At 55.6% G+C, this 15,527-nt stretch overlaps 1 protein-coding gene across 1 annotated transcript; it reads right to left on the reverse strand.

The window, feature by feature from the left end:
* Nucleotides 1–7,216: 7,216 nt before the first annotated feature.
* On the reverse strand, nucleotides 7,217–13,960 carry FAM163A (family with sequence similarity 163 member A). The gene is made up of 4 exons (XM_039255370.1): nucleotides 13,938–13,960; nucleotides 10,536–10,559; nucleotides 9,484–9,598; nucleotides 7,217–8,898 (listed from the first exon to the last, which is right to left on the reverse strand). Exons 3-4 carry the CDS (start codon nucleotides 9,574–9,576, stop codon nucleotides 8,515–8,517), a joined length of 477 nt encoding a protein of 158 aa, XP_039111301.1. The 5' UTR covers nucleotides 9,577–9,598; nucleotides 10,536–10,559; nucleotides 13,938–13,960; the 3' UTR covers nucleotides 7,217–8,514.
* Nucleotides 13,961–15,527: the final 1,567 nt, after the last annotated feature.

Genomic DNA, 15,527 nt, shown 5'->3' on the forward strand with positions numbered 1-15,527 from the left:
GACACGGTTTTCCCTCTGCTCTTCCCGTCGGTGGCCTGGTGGGGAGAAAACTGCTTCACACTCACAGCGGGGAAGGCCCTTTGCCCGTGGAGGGTCCCTTGGGAGGCCCAACGGCAGCCGTGTTCCAGCCCCAACAGCGGAGGGATTCAAACGTGGCAGCATCTTACAAGGCTCATGAGGTGCCCGGGGCCGCCATTGAGACACCCCCGCGGCTCTTCCAATGGAGACCAGAGCACAGGCTCTGCCGGCTTCCCCCCGGCCCCGCCCACAGCCGCTGCGCGCGCACCTGCATGCACTACCCAGCATGCACTAGTCCCAGGCACCGTCCGTGGTGGTGTGCTCTAATCGGAGGGAAAAGATTCTTTTCAAAATGCAGAGTCACAAAACTCACAAGAACACATCCAGGCAGACGCTGAAGTTTTGTGTCTGCCCCCATCTCGTCGATTCCCCACTTCCTCCCCAAAGGAAACCAGTTTTATTATTTTTTTTTATTTTTTTTAATGTTTTATTTATTTCTAGGAGAGAGAGAGACAGCGTGAGCAGGGGAGGGTCAGAGAGAGAGGGAGTCACAGACTGAAACAGGCTCCAGGCTCTGAGCTGGCAGTCAGCACAGAGCCCGACGCGGGGCTCGAACCCGTGAACCGCGAGATCATGACCTAAGCGAAAGTCAGACGCTTAACCGACTAAGCCACCCAGGTGCCCCAGTTTTATTAGTTTTTGAGGCATCCTTCCAATGCCTAGCTCAGGCACATCTTCTATTACCATTTTCTCCCTTATTTAATTCTTAATTTTTCTCTTGTGAGTTCCTCCTCATTTATTGTCACTCGTACTTGACTCCTTGGAACGGGGTCCTGGGGGCCGGGAGGAGTGAGAGAGGGCGATAGAGACAGGAGAAGGGTGAGGGTGCAAGTAAGACCCTCGGAATGCAGGGATCTGGGCTTTGCAGGCCTCTGATCATCCCTTCGGTCAGGCCCTATACTTCCGGAGAAAGAATCCAGAGGACGTTGTGAAGAGGGTCTGGCCCGAGCTAGAATTCCAAGATGGCTAATTAGACTCAGCACACAAATCCTCTAAGGGCAGAGGTCTTTTTTTTTTTTTTTTTTTTTAGAAATAAGGATGTGGTTGGTTGGGTAGAAAACCTGTGGCCCAAGGCAAAACCCAGCCCAGGACGATAGATAAATATCAGATGGGCTGAAGTGGATGCAGGAGCTGGCAGGCCAGTACTAGAGCACAGTGTCCCTCCAGGTGCTCGGGGGCCTGTGGCTGGGGCTGGAAGAGCCATGTCATCTTCTGTGGAGACCTGGAAGGGAAGGTGATGTCAAATGCCCAGTGCGATCCAGCCGCCAAGTCTCTGGACTTTCACCCCTGTGAAGACCGAACTCTTCTACCCACTGGGTGGGAGCCAGTCAGTCAGGAGGAGAGGGCTGCCACACCTACCCTCCTCTCCCAGCTCTGGCTGGGTTCCTTGGTGGTGGAGGTGATGTGTATGCAGAAAAGAGGTGGGGCGTTGATGACAGAGCACAGAGGAAGTGGGGTAGCCAAGGACTTTCCTGGAGGTCTGGGCAAAGCCTCCCGCAGGGGCCAGCCACCCTTGGTAAAGGACTTCTGTGGGGAGTAGCCTCACTTGGGATCGTGGGGGCAGTCCTCTGGAATTAGGCGTGACTTCTGCCTTGGTTGGAACATTCTGGCTGGATGTTCATATCCTAAGCATTAGGCAGAGTTCAGGGATGCCCAACAAGTGGGCTAAAAGCAGAACATATTATCTTTAAGAATATTCATGACAAGTGGGTTTATCCTGAATGTATTTGAAGATGCTCGTTGGACAATAATTTCACATATATGGAGAATGTTGACATTTTCATAGCCTGCGTGTGGCTACTTTCAACGATCTTGCCTTTTGGAGACTGGGAACAAGAAGGTAGAAAGGCCATCCTCCACTCCACTTCTGTCCTTCTACCCAAGACTGTCCTGCCTGAGGATTCCTGCCTGAGGAGAGTTAAAGAGACTCCTCCCTCGGTTTGACCTATGGCCTCCTCAACTATACTTTTACTGTGGGTAATAGTAAAAACTGGTCACCTGGAGAAGGCTTCTCTCTTTGCTTGGGCCTGTAGGTTTGGGGGAGAGTTCAGAGGGCTTTGCCAAGAGGGTCAAGCCTCTGTTTAGCCTTGAGCTGCTTACTCAGATCCAGAACACAAATCACTGGGGCACCTGGGTGGCTCAGTTGGTTGAGCATCCAACTCTTAATTTGGCTCAGGTCATGATCCCAGCATTCTGGGATCAAGCCCCACATGGGGCTCCATGCTGAGCATAGAGATTCTTTCGCTCTTTCTGCCCCTCTCCCCCACTCATGTGCTCTGTTTCTTAAACATAAAGAAATTGAAAAAGATTTTTTTTAACTCCTATGACCAAAGTGTCAAGAAATATAGGTATAGGTTTTATTTCCTCCCACCTTAAAAGTACCCACTAAGCCCTGTAAGAAAAGGGGAAAGGCAGAGGCCTCAGGAGCTGTCCCAGTGAAGCCCAGTACCACCTGCACCCGTAGCAGGACACAGGTCAGAGATGAAGGCAGGTGGCGCAGAAGGTTGGTTGGTGGCGCTTGATGAGCTGTTTGAATCCTGCCGGCCACTCTCCTCCACGAATGGGCAGGATTGGGCCTCAGGGCCTTATTTCACAGAGTTCAATCTCCTGGCACCAGTCAAGTTGCCTTAACTCACCCTGAAGTGAGAACAAGTTCACGGACATGACAGTCCCTCTGACAACTTAGGATAACACAGAAAACTTGCCTAGAGCCCTACAGTGAGTGGTGTGATGGGGACAGATGGACAGGAGCACAGCAGGTGCAGAGGCAGCCTCACCTTGCTGTAAGGTGAAGAGAGAGAGAACTTTGATTTTATTTCTGAGGAACTACATCCACTGGAAGGAAGGGATATAAATGGCTGTATGATGTCTGGTCAGGGAAGCTGAGGCCCCCATGGCCCCTGGGTGAGGGTTACAGCCGTGCCATCATCTCTCCTTGTCCTCCGTGGATCCAGGCAGTATGTGAGGAGGAGGGTTTGGGGCAGAGTGAAGGTGGGTCCCCAGAGCCAGCACTGGGTGTGTGGATGCCAGGGGGTGTGAACAGGTGTGAACCAGGTGGTTCTCCTTGGCTTCCTAGCTCTATGAAGATGCAGGTGGTGTCCTGTAAAAGCACATTTCTGTCCCTTCCTGTGAGACATCAAGACACTCTTCCTCTCACCCTTCCTCCCCACACTCACCTCCCCACTATTACCCAGAATCCCTTGTCCACTTCCAGTGGCAAGGGAGCTAGCAGTTTCTGGGTGAGGCCCAGCAGGGCCAGGGATGAGCAAGTCAGGGAGTCCAGGCTTAAGAGGAGGGGCTGGGGTTCCTCTGAATCCCTTCTGACCTTTCAGACGTTGAACTTGGGGAAGCCAGTGACGTAAGAAGCACAGAGGCAAGCCAAGAGCTGTGTCTTAAGTTGGAATATGATTACCCTCCTTCATGTGTCCAGGTCATTAGAGCAAATGTGACCAAAAAAAAATGCAGCTCTGGGTTGACGAGAGCTTTGGTCTCTCAAAGAGTCATAGGTAGTTATTGGGGAGGAGGTTCCAAATGAAGAGAGAGGCTGTAGTGAGCAGAGAGGCGGTCCTGACAATGCCTGGAACAGGCAGAGAGGTGGTGAGGGAGGAGGGGAAAGGCTCAGGGGAGGGTAGAGATAAGGAGATGAAATGCAGCCCAGAGCAGCCCTCCACCCTGGGGCCTGGCCAATCTCAACTTGGCCTCCAGAACTCAGGTTTGGGTGCACCTACAAATCCTGCTAATGACAATGGTGGCCATGTGTGCCAGGCCCACTCAGTCCCCACAGCAATAGAATAAGGTAGGTGTTCTGATTTCAGTTCTATACGGGAGGAAACAGAATCGGAGAGATGCAAAAAGCGGCCTGAAAAGTCACACAGCCAGTGGGAAAGCCAGGGTTCAAAGCAAAGTCTGATACAAAACTCCACCCTCGGACCACCATTACTCCGTTGCCGCACCTGCTGGGTGTTAGGTCGAAGGGAGGAAGGAGCCCTTCCTTCCCGATAGCTGCTTGCAGCTGTGGCCGGGGGATGGTCCGGAGGGTGCTGTGTGCCGGGCACCCTGAGACACGCTGTGAGGATGCCCAAAATCCTGAGGTGCAGGGGCCCTTTTTAAGAGCTTGTGTGCTAGTGGGCTCTCCACAGGAGACACTGGGCAGTGGAAGGAGGGGCTGGGGGTCTCGGGCAGAGAAGGTGGCCAAACAGGGAGGAGAGAGGAGCAGCCTGGACCAGGCTGGGGAGGGAAGAAGGGGTGCTGGCTGTCTTTGTCACGGTTGTCTGAGACATGCCTAGGTCAGTGCCTGAGGCTCAAGGACTGTGGTCCATTTCCATTCTGAACAAATAGGGCTGGGGGTAGGCTCCTGGTTATGCTTTTTCTTGCTGCTGAGCCGTCAGGAGCTCCCGGCCTTAGATATGGTTTGGTCCTATTTTCCCAGAAATGATCAGTGACCTCTGAGCAGTACTTGTAAACAAGTATAGAAAATGGGATGAGAAGCTTTGACAGTGGAAGAAATTTCTCTCTGAAGAAACCTCAGGGATCCGGACCAGCGTGATGCAGCTTAGGGGGCTGACAGTGTCTAGGGGGCCAAGGGCTGTGTTGGTCACAGAAGCCCCTGGCTACTGAGTCCATGGACCTGTGATCTTGACCACTGCTCCTGTCCTCTGCCCCCCCTTCCCATTTTGACATACAAAGTATAGTAAGACCCAAGGCCTGGGGCTGAGGCTGATGGCACTCAGGTGCCACCAGAGAGAAGAACAGAGCCAGGGCTGTGACCCCCACATCGCCTGGGGCTGCACAAAGATGTGGGTCATCCAACCTCACAGAGGAGCCATCTGAGAGGCAGGGATGGAGTGGGCCTGAGTGCTTTGCAGGGGAGGGGATGGTTTGAGGTTGGGGTGGGTGTGGTGGCGAGACAGATGAGCCTCAGGGATTCTATTCCCAGAGGACAACTGGTGGCAGAGCTGTGGCCAATGGCCACGAGGGCTGAGGTTCAAGCTGTGCCCCACAGCAGTACCAGAGGCCTGCAGAAGCAGGGCGCCCGAGCTCTGCAGGCCAGGCTGTGCACTGCTCCCCAGCTGTAGTCACACTGGCCCCGAGCGGCGGGGGGGTGTCTCCCGGTCTCTCTTAGATACACACACACAGTCCCACACACAGATCCGTCCTCATCCTCACCCTCTCTGTACGCTCCCTGTCACGCACAAAACTATTTCCACTCTGGTCCACACTCCGTTCCTCTCTTGGCTTTGCAGCCTCTGCCAGGGTCTGATCCCCAAACTCCCTTCTCTTCTGTCTCCTCCCAACATGCAAGGGCTGGCGGTGTGACAGACACTCTGGTCAGGTCTCCTCAGCCTTCAGACGGTTGGTGATTTCACCCATAACTACAGGTGGGGACACCACGGGCCTGGACAGTGAGGGGGTGGGGGGCTGGGAGAAGGGCAGAAGCCTGGGTTGCTCTCTGGGAGGCTCCCTGTAAGCAGGCTGGGCCACTTCCACCTCAGGGCCAGCAGCAACTGTCTTCACATCCCCTCTCCCAACAAACAACACATCCTCCCTGGGTGCGAGCCCTGACTCAGGCAGCAGGGCAGGCGGGGGGACGGCGGGCAGCATGAAGGACCTGTTAGTGCAGAAGCAGGAGGGCAGAAGCAGCTGGTAGATCTCGGTGTTGAAAATGGACATTCTGGGAAATAAAAAGGAGCGTTCACTCTTAAATCCGTGCCCAGCTGCCCCCTCCTCAGGTGAATACAGGTGAATAACAGAGCATTCTGTGGGATTTCTATTTCAAATTCCTCATTTATTTTGACATTCACTTGGTTGTGACTCCAAGTTATCAAAGATGCAGGACAGGAAATGTGCAGCAGGAGCAGTGAAATGGCGGTGGAGACAAGATGGCCGAGAGGAAAGGGTGTTCCAGCCTCTCCTTTTCTTCCTGTTGGGAACGACTTGAAAGGTGTCCAAATAGCGTCCCATAGCACAGACTCCATAGCTAAGAAGTGCAGCACGATTGAATGGGTGGGCTTCCTCTTCCATAGGTTAGACCCTCACACTACAGGGGATGGACAGCTCCTGGAGACTGGGCCCTGAGCACTGAGGGGGGGAGGGGAACCGGGGCGCATCATCCCTCCAGTGCCCAAACCCAGATTTTGGTGTGTAGATTGACAAGATTTAGGCCAAGAAAGCTCTAGGAGGAGAGGGGACGGTCCAAGATGCTTTTCACTGAGGGACCCCAATAGATCAATGCAAGAAGCAGGTGATAGTTGACTGGGCTGTCTTGATTTCTCCAAAGGCAGGGGGTACAAAGGAGGGCCAGCCTTTGCTGTGGTTGATTGGCTGTGAAATTCCCACGCGGGGAGGCACTGGGGCTGGTGGTCAGGAAGCCACAACGCCTGCCACCCCCAGAAGCTCATGTCAAGGGGGTGCACTTGGGCCCAATGAGGACTGCTGAAGGGATGAAGTTCCTGTCCTAGTCTGGTCCCTCTGGTCTGGGAGACAGAGCTTGTCACCCCACCCGGAGCTGCCTCCCAGTATCAGGAAATGCTGCTATTTGAGATCACTCAGTAGGGCCAGACATGTGTGCTTTTCCCTGACCGTTAAAATCGTTTTGCCTGCTACACCCGTGTTTCACCGTGGTCCTTCAGTCCTCGACACACACATCCTTGCACACTGGATCAGGCAGTCGACAAGTGCGTCCAGCCCCCGCCAGGATGAGGGCGAGAAAAGCAGCATGGCGGGCAGGTCTTTTCAGGAAGTCCTGGCTGTCTGGAGTACTAGCGGGCTCTTAGGTCTATCTGGGCAGCCCTCATTTTCCTGGAGAAAATGGCGACTCTGCGAAGAAAAATGACTGGCCCTAGAGCTAATGAGTGACCAGAGTGTGTGTGACAGACCCCAGGTCCTCTGATTCGTACATAAGCCAGTGTGCGCTAACTACAGAGGAGATGCGAGGTGACAAGTGTGTCCGGGCAGAGTGAAGTGACAGGTGTGGGGAAGTCTCTCCCTGCGCCAGCTCTCTCCCAGCTGCACATGGCTCCCGCTCAAATGCAAAATCCGGATTCCAGCAAAGCGGCTAGCTCCTCCCCTGCCCCAGCCCCGTGCAGCAGTCTGTGACTCCGAAGGTGGGGGGGAGGGGGCGGTAGGTATGCCTTTAGAAGGGGGTGCAGCCACCCCTCACTGTAGAGGAAACCAGGAAAACCCATCAGGTACTTTCCCTCAAATGGCATAAGGCCACAGCAGAGTTCTAAGTGGGGAGTGGGGCAGCACCCCCCCTAGCCAGGGGTGAGGGTGGGGGATCAGCAGTGGGAGGGAAGCCAGCACAGAATCGAGGGAAGCCAGCAACCAGGGAACCGTCCCCGGGAGGCTCTGCAGGCTCTGCCCACACCCGCCAGCTGTGCCCTGGGGACTGGCCACCTTAATCACCTTGCACTCCTGTGTGCAGGCCAGTGCTTCCGTTCCAGCCGGAACATCAGACACCTTTCCGCTCTGCAGCTCCCAAAGGTGGCAAAGCCCCTGGTGTGTGATGTGTGCTGGCGGAGGACACGGACACACACACACACACACACACACAAACACACACACACCCTTGCAGCACTGTTCCCACACGCCCTGCTCAGTGGTGGGCTGGGACCCCAGAGACTATCATCAAGAAGGTCTCATTTGCTAAGCTGCTCAAACTCAGTAGCAAAACTTTGAACCGGGTTCTCCAGCAGGGGCAGCTGGTCCCCGAGGCCGAGAACGAGGATCTGCAGGGAGACAAGGCTAGACATCACCTTTTCGGTGCACCCCCCGCAAATAACCTTATGCCGTGACCTTTAAAGTCAACTCAAGGTGTTCCAGGAGGCAGGGCGTGGGTACAGATGTAGCGAGTTCCGGAATCTATACCCATTATTGGAGCGGATGCACAGACTGCGGCCCCCGTGATGACCAAACACAAAACGCGGCTCTGAACTGGTTCTTGGATTCCTCATAGTGCACGGGCCTGCGGAGGGCCCCGGAACACCTCCCTCTCCCTCCTCGGGCTCTGCAGGGCCTGCCTGCTCACCTCTCCCCGGGCCCTGGGCCCCCTTCGTCCATCCCCCCAAGGAGCCCGGAGGCCTCCGGGGTCTTTGCTCAGCTTTCGTGGTGCTCCTCCTCCCGCAGTGCGGCCAAGCTGGGGGAGCGAGGGGAGCACGAGCGGTTACGAGCCCGCAAAGACCGTCTCAGCCCAGAAGCGCGCAAAGCCAGGGCTCCACCCTCCAGCCCCCACCTCTGCGCCCCGAGGGCGGGCCCTGCCCTCGTTCTCCCTGCACTCAATAGCTTGAATTCCACTGTGGGGCAAGAAAAGCCAAAAACAAAACGAACAAACAAAAAACGGAGACAGTCCTCGTGGGCTGTGGAAGGGACCATCTGCCGCCCCCATGGTTCCGCTGGGGCGGCAGCATCGGTACGCGGAGGGGTCAGGGGGGATCGGGGTTACACGTCTGTACTAATAGCCCTTGGGTTGGTGAAGGCCTCACGCCCCGAGCCCGGCCACGTCACCGGGTAACTCTGGGGCACTGCCAGCTTGAGGGGCGGGGGTCCCCCTTCCTTGTAGTACGTAGGAGCGAAGGAGAGCCGCTCGCCTCCGCCCCCGTTGGGCACCATGTCAGCCGTCCGTATGTAGAAGGGGGAGCCGTACGGGGAGCAGGTGGTGCAGTGGCCGCAGGGCTCGCTGGTGAGAGGCGCCAGGCCGCCTCGGCCGTCCAGGGCTTGGGAGCTGCAGGCATTGCAGGCGGGGCCTCTGGGGTGTGTGGGCAGGTCGTGCTCTTCCTCCTCCTCGTCTGCATCCTCGGCTCTGCTCTTCTTGCAGCAGTAATACTGAGGGGAGAGAGGGGAGGGCTGCCTGAGGGCCGGGGCCCCCCTCCCAGCGCTCAACGGCGCCTGTGCCCCGGTCCGCGGAGGACCCTGTGCAGAGAGCCTCTTGGTGTGGGGGCCAAACGGCCACACCAGACGCCCACGTTCCACCAATACGTGTTCCCAGCTTTGCAGACCCCCACCTTCCCTCTTCCTTCCCCCCTGCTTCCCAGCACATTAGCTCCGGGCTGTGGTTGAGACAGGCAGGCGGCAGAGCTGAGGGGCATGGCGTCATACTGAGGACAGGACTGGGGCTGCTGGGAGCAGCTTTCTGTCTCCCCAGAAGGATGCCCTTCCCCCCACTCCTGAAAGCCCAGGCATGCAGGAGACACGGCACAGTGACCCAGGATCTCCCCAGCACCCTGCTTTGGGGTACCCCAAAGTGTACAGTGTGGGGGCTGCGTGGCTCCCTCTGGCCACCCCCAACTCCCAGCCCCCCTAGCCTATGCCTCCCACATTCCATGGCTCTGAGCTTTTCACCCTCCAGGTGGGCCCCCGGTTTGTGCCCCCCGCACGGGAAGTGGTTGGCTGGCCCCTCTGGGGACTGACCTGGAGTCTACAGTAGCACAGGACGGCGATGATGCAGAGGAGAATGACCGTAGCTAGGATTCCGCCAGTGATCACAACTGTTCCCGCTGTCATCCGCCCGATGCCCCATCAAACTCTGCAATGATGTGTGCGGAGAGGTGAGGGGCGGCCATATTGGCCATGGGGCCTCCTGGAACTTTCTACACAGCCGGAGGCTGGGAGGACCTGCGGGTAGCTGGGAAAGGAGGGCCCCGGGCTCTGGGGACACCAGGGGCTTCCTGAAGGCAGAGGGTGGCTGTGCCTGGGCCAGCGGGGGACCCGGGGGCCTACAGCTGCGGGAGGGGAGAGAGGAAGCAGAGTGCTGACTGAGGACATAATTCTGCTCTCTGCTTCTGTTCAGTTTCAAAGGTTCTTGCTGTCTTTCTCTATCTCTCTTCTCCTCACACTCAGCTCATGGCTTGAAGACACAAAGACAAAAAAAGCTCCCTTTCCTGAGGGCTTGGTCTGTGGCACTGCCCTAAATTTTCCCTGGTTGTCTCAGTTCATCCTCAGAATACCTTCTGGGGTAGTTATTAAGCATCCCTGTTTCACACACGATGAACCGAAGCTTCGACTGGTGTGGCTGAGCTCCTGTCCAGCCTGGTCCACCCCAAGCGCCATGCTCTTAGTCCCTGCCCTCCAGGACACAAACAGAAATGACACCAGAGCCTTTGACCCAGGTGGAGGGGACAGGGTCTGAATCTCAAAAGTTCTAGCTGGTTCTGCCCTGGCTAAACCCACACTCTTTTTGGGGGTATCTCACCTCTCTTTCCAACTCGTATGGAAAACAAGGGCAAGGTAAGCCCAGGGGGGTGGGCAACAGGCAGTAAGTATTCTGGCTCCTGGAAGGTGGTGGCGGGGCTGGAGGTCAGGCCCTGCTAAGGCGGTAACGGGCCCGGGGGGAGCTCTAGACAGGAGGAGAGACTTCCCAGCCTCTCGGGCACATGGGGACCAAGGCTGGCCGTGCTCCTGGAGCAGGAAGGAGGGAGGAGACTTGGCATCTTGAGGAAGGAAGGGTGACCATGAACACTTACGTTCAGTAAAGGGAACAGTGTGACCTGCAAGACAATAAAAGAGACAGAGATGTAGGAAGAAGAGCGTTACCCCTGAAAAGACGCCAAGGGTTAGAATGGTCCCCAAGGCCCACCTCACCTGGCTTTCCTCCCTGTGTGCCCCACCACCCATAAACCCACATGTCCCGAGCCCCGTCTCCAGCTGTGCCTCCCGCTACTGATAGACAGATGTTTCACTCGCGTGTCCCTCTGGCACCTCACACTCAACTGTGACAGCCTGAGTCATCACCCTCTTTCCAAACGGGCTTTCCCACCTCCCACTTCTCTGTGAGTCCTTCTACCAGAGCCGCTGCGTAGGGGTCTGGCAAGTTGCTGTCACTCAAAGGGCACATGGGGCCGGAACGCAAGCTGCAGCCCACTGAGGAAGGGGTGCACCCTGCGGTGCTCACCTGGCGGAAGGAGCACCTGCTTCTTCAAGCAAGTCCCACCTGCCCCTCACCATGGTGCACCCTCGCATGCTCCGCCCCGCTCCACTTCCATGCATGCTCACCACCAATTTATCTCCCCCACCCCACACTGCCCACTACCCCCCTACATGAATCCTCTGTCCACCAGGGAGGTGCAGTTCTTAAGAAGCTTAGAGCCTCGTGATGAAAAGACATTTAACATACCATATGATATGGCATAAGACACACAGACCAGGGGCTGTGAGGACCCAGAGGAGGAGCGGCTAACTGCTTGGGGAAGGCTCCTTGGAAGGTGTTACGCTTGGGCTGAGTCATAGAAGGTGAGAGGGAGCTTGTCTGGTAGACATGTGCAGAGGGCTGGATGAACGGCCCAGGCATGTGAGCAACCACAGGGGCTTCCAGAACCTGGAAGGAACCTGCATGGGCCAGGGCAGGGTGGGCAGGAAGTGGGAGAGGCGGTAAGGCAGGCAAGGGACTGGCATTTAACTCCCTTGGAGGCAAGGGGGCTTCCTGAAGAGCTTTCGGTAGGGGAGTGCATGAGCCTGCTTTCTCTACCTGTTCAGATCCTGACCACCGTCCAGGGCTCTGAGAGACCTCCCTGACCCTCTCATAGTGGTGCTCTCTCTCTCTCTCTGGACTCCTACAACCTTTCCATGTTTTTAAGTCTATTTATTTTCAGAGAGAGAGAGCAAGCAGGGCGGGGGGGGGGGGGCAGTGGCAGAGAAAGAGGGAGAGAATCTCAAGTAGGCTCCACACCAGCACAAAGCCCAATGATGGGCTCCAACCACCCACGACATCATGACCTGAGCCAGAATCAAGAAGAGTCAGATGGTTAAGCGACTGAGCCACCCAGGCTCCCCACCCATCAGCCACTTTCCAAATCTTGTCTTGGTAAAACGCTTGTCAAGTTTCACATGGGAACATCTTAATTCCTCTAGTACTTTTGAAGTCCTTTGGGGTCAGGAGTTGTGTCTTATACTGCTTCATACCCCTGCAGCATTGTACACAGCGCTCCGTACAAGTGGGTACTTATAATCATCTTCTGATACAGCGTTTCTTTCATAGGCCTGGCAGTTATGACTCTGACCCACCCCTAGGGGGCAGCAAGTTGCATCTCTCAGCTCCCATCCCATCGTTCAGACCTGAGCTTCCCTGTTCAAGACCAATTTGACTTTGCCCAGATGCATCGTGGGCCATGCTTCAGGGCATCACTGGGCATTTGCGGGGGGCAGGGGGGCACAGATAGGGAGATGAACCCCAGCTTTGGGAGAATTTATGTGCCCTCATTACAACATCAGTCCACTCTCCCCTGCTTTCCCTGCTTGCTCACCAGGGAGGGCTGTTGAAGAGACAGAGGCCTGTGGAGCGCCCTCAAGTTGGAGGCAGCAGTGACCCACTCTACCTGGAAGTCTCGGCCTTGTCCCCTGGGACGAGCCGAGCCTGTTTTAGGATACAGCGAGCTATGAAGCTATATAAGAACAGTGCCCTCCCCTCCTTCTGACCTCCACGCCTGGCCTCTCCCTTTTCGGGGCCCTGATGCTGTACAGCACAAGGGACCTAGAATGGGGAGCAGGGCAGTGCAGGCAGTGGCGCACATCTGAAGACCCGTCTGAGGTCCAACTGCGCCATTTAGCAGCTGTCCCCATCTTGGAAACTGACCTCCTTTCTCACTTGTAAGAGAAAGATTAAAAAAAAAAAAAAAAACTCAGCTTACAAGCATGATTTTGAGGCAGAAGTGAGATTCATGTATGCAACAGTCCCTTGGAAACTCCAGAAGATTCTGCAAACACAGCTATTTGTGGGGAAAAGGAAGGCGTAGACATTGTCTGTGTCTGCTTAAATCTGGCCTTAAAATCAGAAGCCAAGAAGGCATAGGTAACGGGCATGCAGGGAACTAGCCAGCTGCCAGCCACTCCCCGTGATGGCCCCATACTAATGGTACAATTTAGCACTGACATTCCCATATCCAGTAGCTCCTATTATTTCAGGTGGGTTCATGTTCACTCTGCAATTACATGCAAAGGACAACACTCTACAGTCTACAGTGTCCTTCCACTTACAGCCCTTCCCAGGACAGGCAGGCTCCAAGATGGCCACTTGGCAGCCATGCCTCATGTACTTGCCTTCCCTCGAGGGAGGGAGCCTTCTGTGACTGAGTTCTAGCCAACAGGACATAGCAAAGATGATGGGATGTCGCTTCTGTGAATAGTTTACGTAGCATTCTGACTACCTTCTTGCTAGCCAGCTCCTTCCCTTGCCGGTTTGGATACAGCATGTTGCCATGTTGAGAGGCCCATATGGCAAGGAACAGGGGGTGGCCTCTGGCTCTCAGCCCAATGACCTAAGTGGAACTGGACAATCACATAAGTGAGAGTGGAAGTGGGTCCTTCCCCAGTTGAGCTTTGAGATGAAACTGCAGCCCCAAGACACCTTGAATGCAGCCTTATGACAGTCCCTGGAACAGTGGGTCCCGCTAGCCACGCCTGGACTCCTGACCCATAGAGACTGCAAGGTCATCGGCATGTGTTGTTTCACTGCTAAGTTTGTAGCAGTCCCATTATGCAGCAAAAGATAACACATCTCAGCACCACACAAAATCCCTACACGCAGGAGAGAAAGTCAGACCATTAAATGATTTGCCTAAAGTCCAGTGTCTGAGTCAGGACTCAGGGGCCAGTGCCATCAAGTTTCCAGAATGCCCAGCTGCCTTCTGATGAGCTTCCTAAGGATGAGAAAGAGATTCCCTCCCAGAGCCTAGTGGATCAGGACAGATGGGTGCAGTGATGACCCAGTCAGGGACCAAGGGCGGCCGAAGAGGACAAACCTATTGTCCACTCCCAGGCCTGCCCTCTGTGACCAGGACTTTCTGGACCTCATCCCCGCCAACACCCATCCCCACCCAAGGCCCAGACATCTTCTGGCGGGAAGAGAGGGCTGGCCTGAGCCTCATACTTACGTGAAACAGCTGGGGCAGCAAAGGCTCAGTCAAACAGGCTGTGCCTGAGCAGACAGTGGTTGGGGGTGCATCATGGCCAAGGGCATCAGTTCCTGCCAGAGAAGAGAGGGGAAGATCAGTGAGAGCTGGAGAGGGAGGCCAAGATGAAGAGAGCCCAGACTCGGAACAGACATCCCCCAGAGGGCCTTGGCTCTTGACCTCCATGCTGCCTAGGAACCTGAGGACGGACCTGTGAGGACCTATCCCGTCTTCGTTTACTGCCCTCAGTGCCGCTGTCCGGAACCCACGGGCCAACACAGTAGCAGGGCACTGGGCAAGAGCTTCTGCCTGTTCTGGGAAGTGAGGCTCAACGTGGGGGGTGGGGGGTGGGGGGGTAGGATAGGGAGCCTCTCACGCTCCTGGAGAATTCTGGTCAGTGCCCTGGCCGACAGTGTCCTTGTTGCCTGCATGCTGGTCCTTTTCTCTGTGGCCCCACACACCTCTTCCCCATTCTTCCCCAGTGCCCACAGTTACACACTCCCTTCTCTTACGCCAGTATCCCGACCCCCACCCCTTCCACCACCAGCTGGACGGTCGGATGAGCAAGTTCACACTGGGTGCTGATGGGGGAGGGGAGGCAGGGTCCTATCAGGACATGTAGCAATCCGGTCTAGGCTAACTAGTGGGGCTCCCTTCAAATGAAAATTCTCCAAATATCCACAGCACGTTCTTAACAGGAGAGTCTGGGCCTGACACTGAGAGTATGGGAGTGGGGGAGAGAAGGAAGCCCGCTGGGGAGGCCCAGCCCTGCTCATTGTCCTGAGCAGGGAAGGCCCCACCGGGTGTGTTTGTATTGGGAGGGAACCCAACTGTTAACTGGACCCACAGCGTCACCTTCCATAGGGATGGGCTGACCTCCTCCGGGTTCTCTGCCTCAGCCAGAAGCTGAGGGTCAAAGGGCAGCATGAGCATGCCTCAAGGCCCTGTGCTCATCTGAGTTCAGTTGTTCTCAGGAGCAGAACTCTGGGAGAAGTTGAGAAGGCAGATGTTGACCTACAGAGTCAGCCCATCCACGCCTTCACCCCCCTTCTAGAACTAGGCCTTGCTGCCTGGAATCTGCCTGGGATGTTCCAGGCACCCAGGCTTTCTTTTCTCAAAGATGCTCTCACTCTCGCTAATATGGAAATCACAGGTAGCTGGATGTCAGAGGGGGACTCTTAAGGTTTTTTTTAATGTTTATTTAGTTTTGAGAGAGCACAGTGGGCGGGGGGGGCAGACAGAGGATTCAAAGGGGGCTCTGCATGGACAGCAGCAAGCCCGATGTGGGGCTTGAACTCAGGAACCATGAGATCATAACCTAAGCTGAAGTCGGACGCTCAACCGACTGAGCCACCCAGGTGCCCCCTTATCTAAGTTTGACTGGGATGCCAATTGATAGAAACCAGAAGACTAAAGTAAGTTTGGGTCCCTCCTCCCTGGCCAAGAGCAGGGAAGTGTACATGGGAACGTCAAAACATCTGACGTTTCGGAATCCAGGAGACTTTCTCCCACTTTGTAAAATACAGATGGGTCAAAAATTTCGAGAAGACTTGGTGCAGAAGATTTCCTTGA

The sequence above is a fragment of the Hyaena hyaena genome, unplaced genomic scaffold (genome assembly GCF_003009895.1).
Source record: "Hyaena hyaena isolate Hyena2069 unplaced genomic scaffold, ASM300989v1 scaffold_525, whole genome shotgun sequence".
Lineage (NCBI taxonomy): Eukaryota > Metazoa > Chordata > Mammalia > Carnivora > Hyaenidae > Hyaena > Hyaena hyaena.

Excerpts from the sequence above, each read along its gene's own strand:
- FAM163A (XM_039255370.1), bottom strand. The coding sequence starts at position 9,576 with ATGACAGCGGGAACAGTTGTGATCACTGGCGGAATCCTAGCTACGGTC. Across the intron at positions 8,899-9,483 it reads TGTGCTACTGTAGACTCCAG|TATTACTGCTGCAAGAAGAG; the intron begins GTCAGTCCCCAG and ends CTCTCCCCTCAG.